The sequence below is a fragment of the Typopeltis vanoorti genome, chromosome 4 (genome assembly GCF_054136105.1).
Source record: "Typopeltis vanoorti isolate ZY-2024b chromosome 4, IOZ_Tvanoo_1.0, whole genome shotgun sequence".
Lineage (NCBI taxonomy): Eukaryota > Metazoa > Arthropoda > Arachnida > Uropygi > Thelyphonidae > Typopeltis > Typopeltis vanoorti.
Window position 1 is genome coordinate 24365851 of NC_143552.1, and position 14696 is coordinate 24380546.

General features: G+C 36.7%; 1 protein-coding gene across 3 annotated transcripts in view; it reads right to left on the reverse strand.

Moving 5' to 3' along the window:
• The window catches only part of LOC150107165 (tRNA (uracil-5-)-methyltransferase homolog A-like), a 424227-nt gene that overhangs the window by 271701 nt on the left and 137830 nt on the right, over window positions 1-14696 (reverse strand). For all 3 annotated transcript variants that reach the window (XM_090391689.1, XM_090391688.1, XM_090391687.1), the window contains exon 6: window positions 3074-3223. In XM_090391689.1, coding sequence (XP_090247815.1) covers window positions 3074-3223 — 150 coding nt within the window. The remainder of the gene's footprint in view (window positions 1-3073; window positions 3224-14696) is intronic.

Here is a 14696-nt window from a genome sequence, read left to right on the forward strand (position 1 = left end):
GCTTCAGCAAAAAGATTCTAGGACGTGTTCGGAGCATGGCGAAAGCAGTGGGATCACTGCATAAACTCAGAAGGGCATTACTTTGAAGGGGGAGTTGAGATCAAATTTAAATTGCATAAGTTGTAAAGATTTTATTATACTAGTCTGGTTACTTTTTGATAGCACCTTGTGTGTGTGTGTGTGTGTGTGTGGATCTGATATGCACAAAGTTTGTTTGGGAAATTCCTGAACTTTTTAAATAAAAATTTTCCTGTCTAACTTAGAAGCTATTCGCCCATGTCTCCTCATTTCTTTCCTCCTTTGAAACATTTCTGGAACGCTTCTTTCAGGATACTATACAGTTTCACTAGCGATTTTTTTTTTTTTTTAATCTAGTCAAAGAACTCAAAACGTCAGCCTTTCAGCGTCAGTTTCAATTTGGGGAATAAAAAAAAGTCTGCTGGTGTGAGTCAGGCAAGTAAGCAGGCTGTGGAACAGCCACTGTTTTGTGTTTCACCAAAAACTGATGGGTTAGTAATGATGTGTGTTCAGGCATATTAAAATGATGAGCATACATTGATCATTGATTTTCCCTTCAAGCATCTTGCCTTTTTTTCCTGATAGCTTCATGAAGATGTTTCATTACCTCAAGATAATACTCCTTGTTCATTGTCTTGCCTCATGGAAGAATTTCATGGTGAACAATGTCCTCAGAATAGAAAAAACTGTCATCATAATCACCACACTTGTCTCAGTTTTTGGGTTGTGGTGACCCTTTTGACACCCACTGAGACGACTGAGCTTTTGTTTTGACGTCACAGCCATAAACCCACGTCTCATTCCAGGTAATGATGTTTTTTAAAAAGTTTTCATTCTCGTAAGCTCAACTGAAAAAGTTCTTGGCTCAATCAACTTGAATTTGTTTTTGATTATTAGTCAAAAGGCAAGGTAAAAATTTGACTGCTATGTGATGAATGCCTAAATTTTGCATAAGAATCGCATTACAGACAGTTTTTGAAATGTTCACTTTTTTAGCGACTTCTCAAACAGTAAAATGGTAGTTAGAACAGATGACTTCATGAACTTTTGCAACATTTTTGTCAATTTTCGATATTGATGGTCATCCTGAACAGGAATCATCGACTAAAGTTTGGACATCTTTGAAACATTTCCACCACTCGTACATTTAAGTCCAGCCTAAAGCCTCATTTCCAGATGCTGTTTTTAACATTTCAAATGTTTCCATGAAAGATTTTCCCAATTTGATGAAAAACTTGACACAAATTCGTTCATCATAAAAATTGCTTATTTTAAACACAACAAAATATTGCCAGATGCACCAAACACATGTTGACGCTAACATAGTACAATAACTAAGCAAAATATCAAGTTTTTGTAGTTTTTGCAGAGCTATTTCCCAATGCTGCCACTAGACTGCAGCTTATGAAGCATGCAGCTAATGGTGCTTTTGGCACAATGATTCAAAAGTTCGGAAATTTCCCAACACACCTCCTGCGCCCTTTGAGGAAGGCTTTCCACCAATGTGTAACAGACATCAGGTGGAATTTGTCTCCATCAAAGCAGCACTGAGTTCAGCAAACAGATTGAGGATGTGCTGCTCTGACCTCAATTGCTGCTCCAATTCATCCCCCAGGCATTTGATGGGGGTTGAAGTCAGGACCCTGCACAGGCCGGGGCAACTGTTTAACACCTATCTCTTCAAACAATTCCATAATAGTTCCACAAATGCCACAAAGCTGCATAATTCCATAATGAAGCTTTGTGGCATGGGACGTTGTCGTCTTGATAGTAACATAGGTCAGTTCCATAAAAACTCTACAGTGTAGGCAGCACTGGATTATCCAGAATATCAAGGTACTGAGCTGCCATCATGGAATAATGGACAATGACCAGTGGTCCCACTCCAAACCAGCTGAATGCACCCCGTACCATTACTCCTCCTCCTCCACCACTAAACTTGACTGTAGGTACAACACACTGTGGTAATAAGCACTCACCATGCTGCCTCCCTACCATCAGACTGGAAACAGGTGAACCTCGATTCATCGCTCCAAAACCCTTTTTCCACTGGTCAATTGTCCACTTCCACACTCTTTGCATCAGGCCAGACGAGCCGCCTTGGAAACCCAGTAAATAGGGTTCTTTTCGTAGTGCTTACCATGGTGTTACTGGTACTCTGGAACTAATCACGGATGGCCTGTGCCAAATGTAGCCGGTTTTTGCATACTACCCATTTTAACATCCTCCTGTCCCGTCAGTCATTTTCGGCAGCTGCCCTGGGTGTTTTCCTGCACTAGTCATGCCAGAATGTCTTGATTTGTTGATCACATCACCAAACATTGATTTTGGATGCTCCAGTTGAGTGGTAATGACACGTATGGACATTACACTAATGTGACAGTCCATGATGACATTCTCTCGAAGTCACTGGGTTCATGTTGTGTTGCCATACTACCTGTATTCAACTGCTATGATGAAATATTTCTTCCTACTATCTGTACACCAGTTTTTATGTTATTAAGAAACCTGGAATGTTCCATAACTTCAAATAACAGAGGTGTCTGAACAATTATTGGTAGATACTGTAGTTAAAAAAGGGATTGAGAGTATTGGGAAAGTGAAAGTAATTGAAGTAGTTAGATATATAATTTGCAGTCATGGCTTATAGCAAAGACTGCCTCTGAGTAAGAAAGATGATCTCACTATTTAGATAGCTGGATTGCAGATGATCATGTTTCATGGAAAGGAATTTGAATGAGCTGAGTGATGGAGTGATTGTTTATGTAGGTTCTACCAGTCCAGTGTGTGTTTTATAAATAGAAAATGATAGTTAACCATTAGAAAGATAATTAAAGTGTCCAGTGTAGGCAAACTGTTGTTTGATTCTTTTCAGCACTGAAGTGTATTTTTGGATGCTAGCTGATTCAATACACCAAAAATGAATTGCGTATGTCTGGATCCGAGACACTTACAGCAAATTCATCATGAATATAGAAGCTGAGTTACTTGGCCATAACAGGTCACAGGGCTTAATACATAAAAGGAAGATGGAATAATTAGTTTAATCATATACCTTTGTTCTTGAAGCATATGGACAAGAAATCTGTTCGTTTTTTCTATCTGTCTTCCAAGTTTAATCAAAAATTGGCACATTTCTTCCTCTTTCTTTACTAACTGTTCCTCATATGGAATCTGCCACAAAGGAGTAACTGCATTTTTTAACCTATAAGAATAAAAGAGAAAATTAACATTTCTTTTCCTTTCTTTCTTTCTAAATCAAACTCAGTGTGTGCCATTAATATGCAAAACTTGAGAAATAATATATTTAAGGAATTAACTGTTCCTTAAATAACTAAGTGTTCACTCACTTAATTTTTTTCAAAGCATGTAAGAGAGACTGGGAACACATGAATATTTTTTTTACCATGCAGATGTTTTGTTGCCCCCCCCCCCCTCAATCTCACACAAACACCGTTGAGTTGCATGATATGGCATTTCAACATAAGTTGTGAAATGCACATTGTTTCTTCTACATCTGTGCTATTTTATCGTACTGCAATACCCAAATCAAATCATTCTACTATACCTGTTAAATGGCCAGATATTACCATAATCAAATTCCTAACACGTACTCTCAAAGAATGCACAAGATAATAAGACATCACAACTACATGAAAGTTTACATTATTAACTTCCAACTGATAATTTTTTTGTCCCTATTAGTCTTATCTGTCATTACTTCAACACTTATATTTTTTTCTAGGGCACTTCTGACTGAATCAATCCACTTAAATCATCTTCCACTAAGTATTTTCCCTTCATTCTGACCTGACATCAAACATCCCGACTTTTCCTCATGCAATCAGTATAAGTGACTATACCACCTGAGATTAGATCTGGTCACACATTCATGAATGTCAACAATCAAGTTCTTTACCAATCTCTTCAATTTTAATATGATTCTGCCTTTCATGCTAACTGTTCACTCACTTAATTTTTTTCAAAGCTATCATTATTGTAATCTTCTTGGATCAACTTTTATACTTCTAACCAGCTCTCAGATCCATAAGTTAAAATTAATTTGAACAATATCTTACATACAGCTGATTTACTGTTTTGACTAATTCCTCTCTTTTTTCATATAAATTTTTCATGCTGTCTACCTACCGTACTCTGCTTATTCTACTGTATTTCTATATTTAATTTGCATATTCACTAAAAAAAATTGTAAAGAGCCAATATGGTTTATGTGTACTTCACATAAGTTGTGAAATGCACATTGTTTCTTCTACATTCTGTACTATTTTATCTTACTGCAATACCCAAATCAAATCATTCTACTATACTATTGTACTATAAATTCAAATTCAAAATGCAGGTGACATTTCTGATGTTCTGCTTATTTTCAGTTTGCAATTTTAATGTTAATTTTCATACCGATCCTGCAGACTTGTACTGGATTTATTTAAGGGGGTATAGAATCATTTGCATAAAGTGAAGAGATTACATTAATATCTCTGATTTTGATATCACACCTAGTGCTACTTTTCTTCATAATGAAGATAGTGTGCATCTTTGTCTCACTCACGATATTATATCAAATCATATTCCTGTACATCCTTCAGTTCTAACTACTAATTCATAACACAAATATGGATTACTGCTTGATATATGTCACATTCACAACATATATAGAGTTTGAATAGATTTTCTTCTGGCATCTTATCATATGCCTTTTCAAGATCTATAAAATTTAAATTCAAATCTTTTTTATATTCCTATGATTTCTCAACTTTTTTTTTATGTGGCTCCCACCCGCAGAAGGCTTCTACAAACTATAGCATTCATACCACAAGTAGGCTAAGGATTTCTTTTCAAGGTTTCTATTAATTTTATACAGTTTTTGTATTTTTTTTTTTACACACACTGGTGAACATACATGAAACTTTTTTCAAACCCCTTTATGCCTCCAATAAGTGGGGTAGTGATCTCACACCGAGCAATGAAATTCATCTCCTACCTAATGGCAATCATAAACCCCTATGCTCACAGCAGGATTCCAACATACAGCCCTGTACTGGAGAGCAGATATGAAACTAGAAACTGTTCGTCTTAAAGAGAAATGTGTCAAATCTCCTCTAAGTTTCTTTTAGACTCTTCTCAAATATAGCTGCACACAACTTACCATGACACTCAGTAGTGAAATTCATCTATAATGCTCACACTCGGTTTTATTTATTTATTTTTGATGGTTACAATGAGAGGATGTACTTCAAAACAATTGCAATTCACCTTCTCAGTATAACTTCTGAATTATTCAGTGCAGCCATTTATAGCTCCGCAGGATATTTGTACTGATTGGTTTGTTTGTTTATGGTTTACTGGTGCAAGGACATTAAAGGTCAGGTCATACCATGCTATCTCAAAGTTTAAAGCAGTACATAAGGTATTAATAAATTTTTATAAAAACATAAATTATATGTACAACAGATTAAGTCAGGCAATGCAGTATCTACATATAAATAGAAGTCACATCAAATGTGTTTGTATAACTTAATTCTTTGTAAACCCTTGCATTAATACATTTCAAGTTTTTGATGGCTTTTTGTCTAGTATTGATATGTACTTCTGATTGCAATCATATTGAATATCTTCTGCCACATGTTCTGTCACTTCTTGTTTCATTTAATAGTCTTCCAAAATAACTGCTCCAAACATCTAGGATGTCTTTATCTTCTGGAGGTGACATGAAAACTGAACATTTTATCACATTCCTGATATTTATCTTTTATATTCCTATCAAAGTCTTCCCAAGATTTTTGTTTAGCTACTTTTGCACTGTTTGGCTTTCTTACATTTTTACTCTATACTCTCTTAAGGCATAGATGGCGAACCTATGGCACGCGTGCCAGAGGTGGCATGTCTGAGAATTTTGCTGGCACGCCAACGATTTACAGGTGATATCCTTTTATATGCTTATAAATTATTTAACTTTTTTTTAGATATTATAACACGTACAAGTTAATTTTGTTTTAAACAAGAGAGCAGCTATGAAGACGTGTATATGATTGGTGCGGTATTAACAAAAGATCATGCGACCCAAAAACATAGGCAACCGACAATTGTTGAGTTGAAATGCTAAATCTCTTCAACCAAATTCTATAACATCTGAAACTCTCATGACAACATTCACTATATATTTCTTAGTTTTAACACATTCACGACGGGGTGTGATTATTATTATACGGGAGACTCCAAGGAGTCCTTAGACTCATCGAGGGAGGCCCTAAACATCATGTCCATCACAACTATTCGACATTCATTTACCACCACTCCCCAAGTAAAAAACCTAGCTCTAACTCCCTTGTCAACCACGCTCTTGCCAAGCTTCCATGCATGTCCCCTAGTCCTCCCACCACCAGTCATATTTTCAAAAATATCTTCTGGATCAATCTTATAGAAACCCTTCAGTAATTTGAATGTCTCAATCATATCACCCCTCCTTCGCTTATCATCCAATCTCTGCAACCCAAAAATCTTCAACCTATTCTCATAAGGTTCATTCCATAGACCTGCTATCATCTTGGTCACTCGCCTCTGGATCCTCTCAACCCCCTCCCCATTAAGAAGAAACCTAGGTGACAAGATCTGGGCACAGTAGTCGAGATGGGGTCTTATCAAGGCTCAATACAGAGAAACAATAACTTGTTTGTCTCTGCTCGTCAAAGTATTCTTCAGCATCCAAGTGATTTGATAAGCTGATTTAGCCACTTTTGCAATGTGTCCCCTAAACTTCAACTTGCTATCTACCAACACTCCCAAGTCCCTGGCCTCATCAATCTCCTGGAGTACAGTTCCACCAATGTGATATACTGCTGCTAATCTTTTCACCCCAAAATGCATAACCTTACATTTTGCCACATTAAATTGACATCCATTCTCCTTAGCCCAGACCTCCAAACTATCCAAATCATCCTGCAAAATTTTGACATCTTCTGCATTCACTATTGCCCTACCCAACTTTGCATCATCAGCGAACAAATGAACCGTTCCTCTCAGTTCCTTCCCTATATCGTTAATGAACAAATTAAACAGCAGTGGTCCAAGAACAGAACCCTGCGGCACACCACTAGTCACAGGCAATCTTTTGGACTCTACTCCTGAGTAAAATACTCTCTGGTATCTCTCCATCAACCACCCTCCTATCCATCTCACTAACCCTATATCCATTCCCATATGTTGCAGTTTATGGATTAGAATTCCATGTGGTATCCTGTCAAAGGCATTAGCCAGGTCCAGCAGTATCACTGAAAAACCCTTTACCCTTATCCAGTTCAGTCAATACTGTGTTATTAAACCTGAGCAAGTTACTGAGGTACGATCTACCCTTCACAAAACCATGCTGTCCCCCATACAGTATCTCATTTTCATCATCCGATATTGTGTTATTTATCGTTCCGACAGAACTTCATATAGAAGCAGGAACTAAACTGGAAAGATGGAGAAAAGTACTGGAAGAGAGAGGTATGAGATTGAGCAGAAGTAAGACAGAGTATATGTGTTGCACAGTGGGCAGCGGCCAGGAGACAGACCTGAAGCTGGAAGGAAACGTCATCAGGAAGGTGAGGGACTTTAGATACTTAGGCTCAACAGTGGAAGAAGATGGAGGGGCTGAGAAGGAAGTGGGATGCAGGATACAAACGGGTTGGAGGAACTGGAGGGAGATGGCTGGAATGTTATGCGATAAGAGGGTGCTGATCAATCTGAAAGGCAAAATCTATAGGACAGTGGTGAGGCCAGCTATAACGTATGTTATAGAAACTGTGGACCTGAGGAAAAATAACATCAGCAGGATGGAAGTAGCAGAGATGAGAATGCTTAGGTGGATGTGCAGTGTGACCAGAAAGGATCGTCTGAGAAATGACTATGTAAGGGGAACAGTGAACGTTACGAACTTAGGAGCGAAGATACAGGAGGCAAGGTTGAGATGGTTTGGTCATGTGATGAGGAAGGAGGATGAATATGTGGGAAGAAGGGTCATGCAGATGGATCTGCAAGGAAGGAGGAAGCATGGACGGCCAAAGAAGAGATGGAGGGAGCTGGTAGAAGAGGACTTGAGGATGAAGAACTTGGATGTGGTGACAGCCCAAGACAGGAGGATGTGGAGGAGACTCATCATCAACAGTGATGCCACTTAAGTGGGGAGAAGCTGCAGAAGAAGAACTTTTTTTTTTTTTTAATAAATCAGGTTTGAGTTTTTTAAAGATTCATAAAACTATATACAATTCATGTCAAAGTTCCATTTGGTATAAATTCATGCTTTCAATGTTCCAATTTTTAATTGGTTTTTTTCACTGGTCCACATATTGTTCACTAATGAAAATACTCGTTCAGTGAAGGCATTGTCCACGCGGTTAGCCTAGTGGTTATGCACTTCGCAACCAAATGCCTGGGGAAGGAGTGTCCTGGGTTCGATTCCTGTCGCCAACGTGAGGAGCTTAAGGATCTTCCTCAGCCATAGCCAAGTTAGCCGGTCTTGGGCGTGGACATCAGGGTTTTTTCCCCAGTTTATCTGGGGTTTTTCATTCCACAAGCAGGCAAACCAGCCCTGTGAACACACGGATCTACAGCCATAAATAATTAACCTCCCCCATGAGGGATGCTCAACTCGCCTCAATACGGAGGGGGGGAGAGAAGGGACGAAACTCCATATGAATAAATAAAGTGGAGGCATTAGATTCAGGGAAACATAAGCAAAAGTCAACGATTTTTAAAATGTTTTTTAAAAGATAAGTGTTTATCTGCGAAATATTTAAAATTTTCAACCCATCTACATCGGCAGGACTCATCATTTTGTCACCATTCTTATCAGCTTTTGTAAGAATTAAATTGTTATTCTTCAGTGATTTCAATGCTTTAAACTCAGAGTAAGAAAGATTAGGACGTGGAGGCTTGGCATGAAAAAGAATTTGTGCACATTCAAAACGTAATCTGTTGGCTGTTTTTTGGGATAAGGATCGAATACTCTATGTTATGAAAAAAATCCATAAGTGGCACCTTATTCGGCGTAACGGTGAAATCATGTCCTTTTGATAAAACAAAACGTTCACAGTCTGTTAGTGGACATCCGGAAACATTTATAACTACTTTATCTATATCAATAATATTATGACTGGATCTAGGTATGCTGACCAGTGATTCAAATTTGCATTTTAGCTTGTCACAAGAATCATTAAAGACCTTTAGGTAAGAACTCAAAGATATGCGCATTACAGAATTAAAAGTTTCAACCGTTAAAACAAATTCCAGAGGAGCGTTTTTTATGTCCATAATTTCTCTATTTAAGATGGCAAGAGATTTTTTAACTTCGTTTCTATCTAATTATGTACAAGGCATCAGTGAACATATAGCAAAAGTTTTAAAACCACTGAATATTTTTTGTTGCCTTAAAAAAATCTCCACCTTTCTCACTTCTCCTAAGGACAAGCTTCCACATCTTAATCATCCAGGTGTCTACCAGATTCCGTGCTCTTGTGGATTATCTTGTTTCGGACAAATGGGAGGATCTGCCTCTATTCGGCTAGAAGAACACCAATCTTCTAGCCGAATTTTTAGCCGGAACGCCTTTATAAAGAAACATGTGAAACTCTACTTCATTCTCCTAACTTAAACAGATCGGATGGCTTACATCTATTCCCTTTATGGGAGATAGTACTTTACAAATCAGCTAATCTTTCCTAACTTTTTATTGTATTGATTTTTTTTATTTATTTTTAGGAAATTTATTGACCTTTTTAGTTATCTTACACCAGCTACTTAGGTGGCGCTTCTTGAATTGTCAGCTACTGTTTAATTTGAGCTTAATGTACTGAAGATGCCTGTGACACACAGGTGAAAATTATACTATTAAATAATCTTTGTACGTGAGTTTTTTCCGTTATTAATTTTGTATCGATATGTCTACTCACTATACCTCTTTTAAAACTTATCACAAGCACACAGTTAATGAGATTTTTCTTATACATGTAAACTTGCACACATTTTAATGCTATAGGATGGTATTAGTGATGACGTCTATATCTTGAAGAGAAATTCAGCATATACTTACAATTTTTATTAGTTTGCCTTTTTCTCCAAACTTTCTTAACATATTTCTATATGTCAGGTATTCATTTCCTAATATGCTGTTTAGTTTCCAACATGTACCAACTTTTTCTTCTTTATCCTATCTGCCTGCTCTAATGACTCAACAAATTCCTCCACATCTTCTTTACTAGAACCTTTCTCACTGTTAAATTACTGATTTTGATGTTTGCCTACATCTTCTTTACTAACTCTACATAACTCTACTTGCTACTGCCTGAAATTCAAGAAGACTAACTTCGTAGTTAATGATGGATACCATAGCTACATCTTTTCCCTGATCACCATTGTCAGAATATAACATTCAGTGATTGTTATTTAGAAGAATCTTCCCTATGTTTATCTTCTTTGTTTGAGTAACACCAATTATGCTCACATTGTACTTTTCTAGTTCTTGTGACAGTTCCACTTCTTTTCCATCAATACATGTTTATGTTGGCTATCTTGAATATCAAGTTTCAGTTTGTTCCTGTAACTAACTTTTTGTTGTTCACCCTAGCACTGATGAAAAGAGTGGGGATTTTGTCTAATCAGTGATTTCCCAGTCAAAATGAATTCTCATTTTGTTGTACCATCACAGTCTTTTAAGTAAATAAAGAATACAATTTAATCAGATGAACTCCAAATTGCCAGCTCACCCTCATTCATTCGGTATTAAAGTAGATATTAACATGGTACATCATGAGAAGGCGAGGACTCAACGTTAGATCAAAAGCCCCAGTTTGTTCTCTTACATACCTTAAAAAGGTTATATGGAGATCTCAGTTATCTAGCTTTGACCCTTAACTGATCTCTCATTAGCATCTCATAATAAATCAATTACTTGAATGAGAAATTTGAAAAAGTACAATTCAGTACCTTCTAAGAATTCGTGTCAAGTTGCAATTAAGTTTAAAGCAATAACGACAGAACATGTTTGTATTTATCATCCTCACTAGTAGCATTGATGCTTATGTGGTGAATATCACTTCAGTTGTTTAAAGAAGCAATATGCTTAGAGTTGGAGAACCTGAGGAACAAGTAAAACATTTCAGTTACTTAGGCACGATTTTTACTGAAGATGGTAAATTAAATATAGAAATAGACATCCAGGAATGCATGGATGATGCCATCCATGCATTCCTGGATGGCATCAATGGCAATATCATATTAAAAATGAGGATATTAGGAAAGAACTTGACATTGTCAGCATCCAGGAATGCATTAGCAGAGCTAATCTCAGGTGGTATGGTTCACTTAAATAGAATGGGAGAGGAAAGATTAGCTAAACAAGTGTTCTCTGCCAGGTTGGCAGGAAAACGACCCAGAGGAAGACCAAGATATAGGTGGATTGATACGGTACAAAGTGCCTTAGACGATAGAAATATAAGATCTGATAATGTTGGAGTCTTGACAAGTAACAGACTGATTTGGAGGAAAATTGTAGATAGGAAGTTAGTAATGAAGTAATTTTTTCATGTAGTACTGTCATATCCTGTACACCCCTTGAGGGTACATGGCAGGAATTTGATGATGATGATGATGATATGTTTAGACGATATGGAACAATTAGGCAGATTCTAGCTAATTGTTCCACTATTTAATCAGGGCAGCCATTTTATTGGGCAAGTCTGGAAAACAAAAACAAAATAAGAAAATATCATGAATTGGCTTCATTTATTTGGGACAGAATATCATTTAACTGAGCTAGCCAGTACCACATGGAGTGTTAGAAAAATTATGTTATAATTGATTAAAAAACTTTACTACTGATGAAACAAGGTTATTTTATCATGCCAAATCAGATGGTTCCTTGTGTTATAAACACGCTACACTGTGCGGATCAAAGCAATAAATCATGTAACAGTGTTATGCTGTTCAAACATGTCAGGAACAGAAACGAAAGCTATTAGTTAATGTAAAAGGGGTCAAGTCTTGATGCTTTAAAAAAATTAGAATGGAGAGTTTACCAGTTCAGTACTATGAGAAGTAAAATGCATGGATGATATCTGTATTTTTTTAAAACTGGGTTTTTAAAACTGGATACGGAATTACAACAGAAATCAAGAAAAATTTTACTGATTCTCAAACTGCTAAGGAAGTTAGAGTAAAAGTTTACAGTCGATGGTTGGTGTGGAATAAGCAAAACACCATGAAAATCTTTTTGCTCACTGTAGTTTTAACCATTCAATCAAGGATATGCTGAATGAGGCTGACAGTGAAAATGACATCCCATTACATGTGAACCACATCAGAAACTATGAAGCATTTCCATTAATGGTTGTCACTAATCAATAATGAAAATGAGGACCTAGAGGAGGAAAATGAGTAAAGCATCAGGACATTAGAAGAAAAAGAAAGTGAGGATGACACTCCCAAGCTTGAACAAGTGACTACCTAGGACTCTAGAAAATTTATTATTGAATTATACCTCTATTTTGTGCAGGAAGGCAATATTATAATTGCAATATAATTTATAATCCACTAAATACCTGCACTGATTAGGATACACTTATCCATTCCTATAACGCCATTAACTTCTAAGAACTGCATGCATGTTTAATACATAAATAAACAAAATTATTTTTATGGCAAATCTTTTACTTTAATTAAAAACAACTGTTTAAGTTTACCTCTAAATCAGTAATTTTGTTATGCAATAAATAAAATCTGAACGCACACCCCAACTCAACAACACCAGAGTTAAAGATCAGTACTATCAACATAAGAAGCCTGAATGGCAAAGAAATGGAGCTAGCTGAGGAATTAGATAAGTACCAGATCGACATAATACAGACGACTGAAACAAAAAAGACAAAAACTGGTGAGATCTTTCTGAGCAATAAATACAAATTATTATACTCAGGAAATGACAATCAAGGAAAAGAAGGAGTAGCCATAGTATTCAACACAAAATATGAGGCTAATCTTCTTGAATGGCAGGCAGTCTCAAGTAGCGTGATGTGGGCAAATATCAGAATGGGGAATTGGACAATGAGACTTATTTGCGCCTATGGTCCCACAGAAGGTTCTACTAAGGTAAGTGGAGGAATTTTTTGATGCTTTAGAAAAAGCAACTGGCACAATGAAAAAGGAAAAGTTGGTCCTTGTTGGGGATCTAAATAGCAGAGTAGGAAATAATTTTCAGACATACAAAAATATTTTGGGAAAATTTGGAGAAAAGAGCAAAGCTAATAATAATGGCAAATATCTGTTGGATTTCTGCTCAGGACATGGACTGGTTATTACTAACACCATGTTCCAACATAAAAATGTGCACAAATTCACATGGAGAGAGGAGGCAAGGAATAAGAAAAGTCTCATTCACAATGTTATTGTTGATAGTGATGTTTTCTCCATGGTGCAGGACACCAGAGTGTACAGAGGATTTGAAATTGGAAGCGATCACTATTTAGTCTTGAACAGGATAAAATTGAATTTCATATTGAAAAGAATAACATGCAAGAAAGTTTTAAAACGAATAAAAGTTGAGCAGCTCTCAGATGTGAACTGTAGACTAAAATACGCAAAGATTATTGAAGAAAAAATGAATGAGTTTAAGAACAGGAACCAAACTTTGGAGATTCAGTGCCAATCCTTGAAGAAAACCCTGATTGATTCAGCCAGAGGAATATGGTGAGGTTGTCTGCAAGGATAGAAAAATCAGAACTCCATGGTGGACACAGGAAGTTAAAAAGGCAGTGATGGAAAAGAAGAAAGCATATCAAAAGTTCCTTGCAAATAAGTCAGCTTTTGCTCTTAGAGAATACAGAGACAAATGTAAGAAAGCAAAACACTGTGTAAAACTAGCTAAACAAAAGTCATGGGAGAACTTTGGCAAGAACATAGAAAATAAATATCAAGAAGTGGCAAGATATTCTGGAGGTTGTTGAAGAAGCTCAAAAATGGAAGAAGGAGTGCTGTATAAGGAGTTAGAGATGATAAAGGTGACATGAAAACAGGAGAAAAAGATATCCTTGAAGTATGGAGTAATTACTTTGAAATATTGCTAAATAAAACAAGCAGCGATAGCGCAGTGGCAAAAAAAAAACTCCCAACAGACATGCAGTGAGGAATACATAACCAGACCTGAAGTAGAAAACCCATCAAAGGCCTGAAATGTGGAAAGGCAGCAGGAGTACATGATATTCGACCAGAAATGCTGAAATATGGTGGTATAAAAGTCTTACATAGGATGCACTGCATAGTTCAGAAAGCCTGGACAGAGGGACGAATTCCCAATGATTGGAGTAGAGCTCTAATAGTACCCATATATAAAAAGGGAAATAAAACTGAATGTATGAATTACAGAGGTATTTCCTTTCTGACTGTTCCTGGTATGCTAGTATACTTGGGAAACGGTTGAGAAGAACTGTGGAAAAAAAGCTTGGTGAAGAACAAGCTGGATTTAGGCCAAATAGAGTCTGTTAGGATCAGATCTTCACTTTACGACAAATAGTTGAGAAAGCATGGGATTATAACAAAGATCTGTATTTAAGTTTTGTCGATCTGGAAAAGGCATATGACAAGGTGCAAGAAAGAAGCTATTCAATGTGCTACAGTTACATGGTGTC